The following is an 8,836-nucleotide window of genomic DNA, read 5'->3' as shown; positions in this document are numbered from 1 at the left end:
AATTATGCACAAATTTACACTGGTCACAGGCCATCAGCCCTTGGTCTCAATCTTCAACTGTAGGATGGGTGTTTCAGCCATGACATCAGCACGGCTGCAGCGATGGTCACTTTTCTTAGATACTCACCAATATGACATTGAGTACAAAAGCACCAAACTACACAGTAACACTGATGGTTTATCACGCCTACCACTAAAAATGACAAAGGGGGCAGACACTGTGGATCCAGCTGATGTGTTTCATGCTAAGCCAGCTACCTGTAAGATTCAGGAAGAGACCTGCAATGACCCAACCCTATCTAAGATCTATGAAATCACTGTCAAAGAGTGCCCAACACATGGAAACTCACTTTATCCAACATTTTCATAGAGGAAACCAACAGTCTGTGTGCCAAGGACATTTGATGTGTGGGTTACGAGTCGTGATTCCATCCAAATTGCACAGCAATCTGCTGGACACTCTGCATGAGGGACATCTGGGCACTGTTAAAAATAAAAATCTGTCCCAGAGTTATGCGTGGTGGCCTGGGATTGACAAACAGATTGAGGATTTGACAAAGGCTTGCCCTGGATGTCAAAAGGTTTCAAACTCACCAGCTCTAGCTCATCTTTATCTATGGGAATGGCCTTCAACACCATGGCAAAGAGTACACATTGATTTTGCCGGGCCATTCAAAGACTCCATGTTTCTAATCACATTCTAAGTGCCCCAAAGTTCTTCCAATGAAAACATCCACATCAGAAAAGACAGGTTGCAGAGCAGATATGTACTGACAATAGACGGCAGATCATATCAGATACTGTAAGTTTCAAAAATTCATAAGGCAGAACGGCATTAAACAAATCACGTCCACACTATACCACCCTGCCACTAATGGCTTGGTGAAAAGATTTGTTTAGACCTTTAAGGCAAGCAATTGATAACGACAGTATTCCTCTACAACATGAGATAGACCACTTTTTATTTATGTACAGAAATGCAGTACATGCCACTACTGGCCAAACTCCTGCAATTATGTTTCTCAAGAGGAACTTACGCTCTCACTTGGACCTAATCAAACCTAATGTTAGGCGATATGTCGAAAACAAAGCATTTGCACACATGAAGGACAGGCCTAAAAGAACCTTCCAGGTGGGCCAAACAGTCTTAGCACAGGATGCAGAAGTGGCAACAAGGCACAAACAGAATGGGACCCTTGCATACACGGTACATACAAGTCAGTGATAAAACCTGGAGACATTATTCAGAACAGTTTGTGGACTGTCAAATGAAATCTGATTTTTCCCATCTTTCTGATTCTAATAAAAAGGAAGATGCTGTTGACATTGTTACTCCTGCTTCAGTCAAAGTGAATGGCGCTGACCAGCATGAAGGCACCTCTGAGGTGACAAATTTAGTTGAGTCAACATGTAATGCACAAGTATCCCTGCTGGTATGACCAGCATGGTATGCTGATGACCACCAGCTAAACCAGGGAATTGTGGTAAGCTATGCTAAAAGTGTTAGCGCCAGACCCGGAGATCAGCTGAATGGATTCCAAAATGGTAAGAATCAAATGTTAAACTCCGGGGAGCTGGAAAATGAGCCTATTTTCAAAAAAAGTGGAATGTCCATTTAATCTAAGAGGGGATGAATTGTATGTTTAGGGCTGCCCCCTTGTGGCTGAAAAACGCGGTATTTTTCACATAATTTACTTATCTGTATAGCGCTGTTTTCACTGTCGTAAAAACAGGCTGTTGTCTTCCATGTTCTATGAAGTCCCTCCTTCAGAAATACCTATCGAGTTCTGATTGTGTAGTTTGTTTAGTGTGTTGTGATTGGATAGCAGCTTAGTTATTTAAGAGTACTTACCACATACAATCGATTCATAACTTAAAATGCACCTATTTCATTGCTAAAAACAATGTTATTTTGTGTATTTGGTATAATACAATGTGTTCGCGTGGCTTATTGTTAAAAAACACATTATTTTCCACATAATGTACATTTTTGTAGCTCCATATTTCACTCTCTTCCTAAAACGAATGGATTTGAAAAGTTCTGTGTCTCTGATTGGCCAGCTAATCTGTACGTTGTGAATGGCCTAAATACCTCTGATGTCAGCAGGAAGTGACGCTACTTACCATGTTTGAAAGATTTGTGCTAACAGGAGTTAATTTAAAGGCTGTGAGTCCGCAGCGGGAGGAATTATGATAATGTCGGTCTTGTTTACATCACCAATCCCAGGATGATTGTTCCCTACAATCTGTGTGTTTGTTGTAGTCCAATAATCTTTACATTGGAGACAATAAATTGCGTCATCATTTACTTTGTTTTTTTTTTAACCTTTTGCATATGGTTAACATGCACTAATACACACTAAAGTAAATTTAAAAACGTGAATCGGACAATAGGTGCTCTTTAAATGCTGATTTGTAAAAGAACAAAAATCTTAGTGCTTTAACTACTTTTTAGAACTGACAATATCTTCCCCATTTAGATCTAGTCATTATATTTAAGGCTTGTTTATGTTTTCAGGCTTTGCTTTATGCATTACCCCAAATATAAATGTAAGAAACCCTGATTCTTGTCATTAAATGTCAATGGATTAGTGCATTATGTAATTTAGGCAGAAGTTTTTACTCCCATTTTAGTTTTTCACCCAACAGTGTTTCAGAACAGCTTCAAGTTAGCTTTCTTGTGCCGAACTAATAATTTAACCCCACCCCTATATTTGCTAAATTCAAATCATAATTTTCCTAAAACGGTTCCAAGCCGAAAACTTACTCCTACCCTGCAGTAAAAACCAGCGTAGACCATCATAATTCCTATGCTGGTCTCTGATGGTTTGGTGCTGGTTTAGCACAGCCACTTTGACACATAAACAGTTTTGTGTTTGTACATCAGCAGGGGTTTTCAACTTGATGTTCGTCAGCCCAAGCCCATGGGGGATTGCAGTTAATAAAACATGTCATAAATCTTCTTAACCCAGTGGTTCTCAAACTGGGGACCCCAGTTTTATGATATTTTATAAAATACATTATTTTATCATAAATGTTGTGTAATTACAAAATTAAAGGCTAATAACTAACATCTATACATTGTATAATTTAATATGTTTTGTTTAATTCAAATTTTAAGTTTAAAACGCAGTGCAAATTTAGAATAATACTGATAAGTTACTTACAAACCAATTATGTCAATATGTTGCCATCTAATGACTTGCACCTCTTTATTTAACAATCGAGAATCCGTTTAGAACTCAATGTAAAGCGCTATAATTGTGTGCAGTCCAAGTGACAAGACACGTAACTGCGGCATCACTGTGTAATATAAAAAATAAGCAATAAGCTGGGTGTCTTATTTTGATATAGGACTGTTCGGCGGATCATATTTCTCTTTATATAATGCTGTTTTTAACTTATGCGGACACACTCTCCAACGCGATCGTAACACAGCCGCATGGAATTCCACGTGCGGTGCGATGGTGATTTATATAAATAGAGTGACGGACGTGTGAGCCAATGAGGACGGATTGACGTCACTGAAGTTCAGTGCGGCAACCAATGAAGAACAGAAGGGGTGGAGTTAATATTGAGGTCAGAACGTGAGACGCTGCCTAGTAGAGAGAGAGGAGGTAATCGGGGCCGTCCAAGTACTGAATGAAGTGTCATGATTACTTTCAGTCTCATTGGGACAAAGTTATCCGAGGATACCATCCACACAACCAAAGGTTTGGAATAAGCCATGGATTAGACGTGGTCTTGCAGGTTCGTGACATTAGATTTAGTTTATTCAATAATTTCGTTCAAAAAATATGTTGCATAATTTTAGTGTGTAGAGCGCATGCGCTGACATTTCTGATTGTTCTACTCGTACAGTATTTTCATATTTTGTTGCTGTGTTTTGATTATAAATCGTAATTGAAAACACAGTACTACGTGTGTTCTACCCATTGTTGAGTGCTTGGTAGTTAAGGAGTGTGATAAAATACGTCATGTCGACTATAGCACCACTTTTACATAACTGTGTCAGTATACCGTGCAGTGCATTGCAGGTCAACGTGTGTGGATGTAACGAGGAAGACAGGGGGAGTAGTTGGGCAGTAAATAATACCTATTTCTCCTCAAATATTTCGTGATTTTACATTCACATTTTTTATTTATAGTCTTATCAAATCGTAAATGATTATTTCGCATTTCTATGTTCAGAGCATAAGTCTTTGCAAGACAAAGAAAAAACAACACCCACGATAGGTTACCATTCCTAAGTTGCCATTATTAAGTGCAATAGAGGCTGTTTTTGTTTAACGTTAAGTTTTTATTTGACTGGACCTTAATCTATTGCTTGTTTGTTTGTTGTTTTGGTGAAATCTTTAATTAACTATTTTAATTCTGAGAATAATTTTACGGTAAGAGTGAATTCACTTCAATGCATATTTATATCATATCTCCGATGAACGATTTTTCAGTATACATTCATTTTAATGAACAATTCATTATAATGCATGTGAGTGAAATATTTATATTAACCATATGAAGAGTATAAACCCTTAACCCTGAAAGCAGACAAGGGCAGAGACCCTTCTGAGCTTTAAAACCTGTAAAGTGCATGTGCGGGTAGTTGTGTTTCAGGAGGTTCAGTGGTAAGGTATTTGCAAAAGAGCTTTAGTTTAGTTTAAAATTCCCCTAAGATATTTTACATTTGCCTATTATACCTAATGTAAAAAGTGGCAAATAATTACAATAGGGATATTGGCTCAGAAATGTAAGAGTGATTAGTGTTGGACAGAAAGTTAAAGACTGGACCATCAAGGTTTTCCACCACTAGTTCAATTCATTATCAGGGGTAAACAGGTAATCCCTGATTGACTTAAAGCAGGGGTGTCAAACATGCGGCCCGTGGGCCGGACACGGCCCGCAAAGGTGTCCAATCCGGCCTGCGTGATGATTTATACAGTATTATTAAATATTAAATACATATTTTAAAAACCCTTTTAGGCGGGTGTCTAGTTCGTTTTTAATATGAGAGACTTGCGGAAAGCAGCAAAACGCGGAACATAGACTGAACACGGTGCCCAAAAATCTTGCTGTTTTATTGGTTTGTTAAGTTCTTTAAATTGAAATTGTTACCGCTCCGCTAAAGATCCACTGATTCCGGTGATCCACTTCGTGTTTTCTCGCCCGCTCCACAGCATCTCTGTGTCCACTCTCTGCCTGGAGAGCGAAGACGGCAGTTTCCGAAGTTCGTTGCATTAACAGGTAGATTCATTACATTATATCAGTTGTTAAACCGCAGAATTAGTAACTTAAGTATGTTTATGTATTTCTTTCGGTAATGATTTGCCGAGTGTTCTAAAAGTGCTAACAACTTAGCAAGCTAACAAAAACAAAATATCCACATTCTTATTTACGTTACAATGCTTGTCTTATCGATTTAATGTTCCTGATCAGATCTAAGTTAATATAAACACTAAATTTGCTGTTGTTGGCACACTTTGTAGACAAAAAATACAAAAAACACCTTCACAAAATAACGACAGAGAACGGAAAGAGAGGCTTTTAGCAGCAGTTCAACATTGCAAACATGGATTCAAAGCTCCATCAAGCCAGCAGGTAAATCATATTGAATATTTAGCAGATTGTCACACTTTAATTCTTATTATATTTCCCATTATAATCACTTGTCTAAGTTGATGCTAGTAATATAATACATAATATTTATAATACTTTATTAAAACCATAATAATAGTACCACCCCCCATAGTCCCATTTTTGGTTTGGGCCACTGCCCCATCTAGCATTTTCTAAATGACTGTTCTCATTACAAATATATTCCAAAGAAAAGTGAATGGTTCATAAATAATTTTGGCATTAAGGCAAAAGAAGTTAAATTAAAGCTTTTCAACCTATAAGGCCAGTGGGTTTTGTACAGATGTAAATTTGTGTGTATAATATACAGTATGAGTGTGACCTTATGAAATGTAGTTTTCACAGAGCTGTGTGTTTCTCTGGTTTTCTTGCTAAACAAACTAATTAATTGGTTTGTTAAGTTAATTTTAACACAATTATCAGCACACTAAGGTTTAAAAAAATTATCCGGCCCACACTTCATGGCGTTATTTACCATCCGGCCCACATCCTAAAATGAGTTTGACACCCCTGACTTAAAGTGTCTCTGCTATGAAATTGTCTCAGTACATTGCGCAGACCTGAAATGGTACATAAGCTTTACTAACCGCAAAAATAATTAAGTCTGTAAGATTGGAATTAGACTTTTATTCATAGTGATATTAAGATAGCATATGTGTTATAATATATGTCAGCTATCCCCTAATGAGCAAGCCACAGGCTCTGCCTTTCTTGCGAAAGCTGGAGGTATTTAAGGTGTGTTTCAAACTATGTTTGCAAAAAAAGGAACATGTTTGGGGGAGGGGATAAGAGTTTGCTGAAAAGGTTAAATACACTTTGTCAGGGTTCGTACAGGTTATGGAAAGTTTTTTAGAGTATGCTTTGTTTGCTTTTGTTACGTCACGACGGGTGGATAGCTACTTTTCATAAGTCGGTTAATTGTCCCAGAAAAAAATGACGATAATTGATATTACTGATATTTTAAGACCATTTTATGTCACTGATTATATAATGACAATAAAATAGCATAATAATGCAAGTACACCCTTTCTAAGAACGCAACTTAAGTTTTTTTTAAGAATATTAAGACATTAAAATTAATTATAAAAAATAAATAAATAATTTAAACAAATTTAAACATAAATATTTTAAAATGTATAGTACCAGTCATTGGTTGAGCTGCATTTAAATTTTAAACAACTGCTTTAAAGCTAATAGTCGTTGTTCAGTGTAAATATTGCTATATTAAAGCATTTACTACTCTATAGATACCCCAGATTAACATTAGTTTGGCAGAAACTGTGTGTGTTTTTAATGACTTTTAATGAAAAAGATGTTTGTTATACTGTATTGTCAGCCTTAATATTTATATTAACACAGCCAAAGCCCCTTTTGGGATGTCGTGACACTTGGCTGCCAGGTTTGCAACAGCGACTTTAAGAAGCTTTTTTAGTCATGCAAGACTAAAGTTCTATCTGAGGAAATAGGGAAAGACAAATATCTTTAAAATCATGTGCTATATCACAATTAAATTAAAATTTTAAAACTTTAAAGGGGAAATTTCACAATACTTTTTTCAGTTGTCAAATAAAACTTTGATGTCTCCAGACTACATATGTAAAGTATTTGCTCAAAGTACCATATAGATAATTTATTATAACATGCTGAAATACCACTTAGTAGGTGTTAGCAAAAATGTGTTGGGTGTCCTGTTAAACGCAAATGAGCTGATCTCTGCACTAAATGGCAGTGCTGTGGTTGGATAGTGCAGATTAAGAGGCGGTTTTATCTATTAATTGATTGTCCGAGTACTTAAACGTGGCATCAACTATCAATCACAAAAAAACAGATGACCGTGTGGGTTTATTTATTTAATTGTTTATTTTTTGTTGTTATGGCGCCATTTGGATATCTGGTTAGCATTACAAGCGCCTGTGGTAGTAAAGACTGGGTGCGTGTTTGACGTTGTGTTGGACGTCGACGTAAGCTGACATCAGTACTATGCATGATTCAAAAGCTTCCTATGTGCACTCGCACCAGCCTCGGCAACCCACTGATCCACGCAACGCTGTGAAGGACGAAATTACAGGCAGGCAGGTGCAAAATGTACAGTGCCATCACAAGTACCGTCATATCATCTCATACTTAAACATCAAATGTCAAGAGATACCAGAGAGCCATACGAGCATTAACATTACATCTTGACTGAGAACATGTGAGAGGAGGACACGAAACAGTGGAAATAAAATGCCCCTTTGATTGCCCCGCCCCCAGGTAATTGAGTACTCGTTTTTCAGACCTATGGATTTACGAAATGACAAAATGACATACATCCCTAGTTTTATCCCCTTCTGACATCACAAGGCGATCCAAATTTCAATGAGCAATTTTTTCACATGCTTACAGAGAATGGTTTACCAAAACTAAGTTACTGGGTTGATCTTTTTCACATTTTCTAGTTTGATAGAAGCACTGGGGACCCAATTATAGCACTTAAACTTGGAATCACATTTTTATGATATGTACCCTTTAACAAATGTTTCCCAACCAACAATTAACAACTGGCATCGGCTGGACCATAACTTCTGTTTATTAATCTTTATTTTTTAGAGGTTTCTTTAGTTACTACTCATGTGTAAAGGCTGGCGAGTACCTTGATACTACTCTTGACTCACTATACTGTTTTTGACTGTTTATGTTTTTACAGTTCCGACACGAGATGGGGTTAGGTGACCTTTACCTGAAATGTGAACTCTGACCTTGTCCATGTCGGGTGAGACTAAGCCAAAGCCCTACCTGTACCGGGGCGTGTCTGAAGAAGAAGAGCCTGAGTCCCTGTTTGGCTTCATGTCTGACCTGCACCAAATGGGTGGAGCCTCTGACGGCAGTGACAGCAGTCATGATCCACCCACTTCTCCAAGACCCCAAACCCAGATGCATGAAGATCTGGAGATGGGTGGAAACGGCTCCAGTGGAAGTGGCACAGAATCTCACAACGAATCACACAGCAATGAATCCCATGGAAATGAGTCTGTGGAAAGTTCCAGCAGGAACGGCAAGGATTCAGCCATCATGGCATCATCAGGGAGTAATAAGAGGTGAGATTCTTAGTGCTAGAATTAGTATGAATGTTTTTTAAATATTTGTATGTATTTAAATATTATTGATTGCAAAAAATAGACATTTTGTAGCAGCCAGTAAGTTTATAATGTCTTGGGTCTCGTAT

At 37.5% G+C, this 8,836-nt stretch overlaps 1 protein-coding gene across 1 annotated transcript in view; it reads left to right on the top strand.

The window, feature by feature from the left end:
- The first annotated feature begins 3,600 nt into the window (after positions 1-3,600).
- Positions 3,601-8,836, top strand: part of LOC135771585 (period circadian protein homolog 2-like) — a 37,604-nt gene continuing 32,368 nt past the window's right edge. The window contains exons 1-2 of the mRNA XM_065281895.2: positions 3,601-3,750; positions 8,318-8,708. Of these exons, the coding sequence (XP_065137967.1) occupies positions 8,377-8,708 (332 nt within the window). The 5' untranslated portion in view covers positions 3,601-3,750; positions 8,318-8,376. The remainder of the gene's footprint in view (positions 3,751-8,317; positions 8,709-8,836) is intronic.

The sequence above is a fragment of the Paramisgurnus dabryanus genome, chromosome 8, assembly GCF_030506205.2.
Source record: "Paramisgurnus dabryanus chromosome 8, PD_genome_1.1, whole genome shotgun sequence".
NCBI lineage: Eukaryota > Metazoa > Chordata > Actinopteri > Cypriniformes > Cobitidae > Paramisgurnus > Paramisgurnus dabryanus.
Note: the sequence above shows the minus strand (reverse complement) of the source record. Positions and strands in the feature narration are given on the sequence as shown.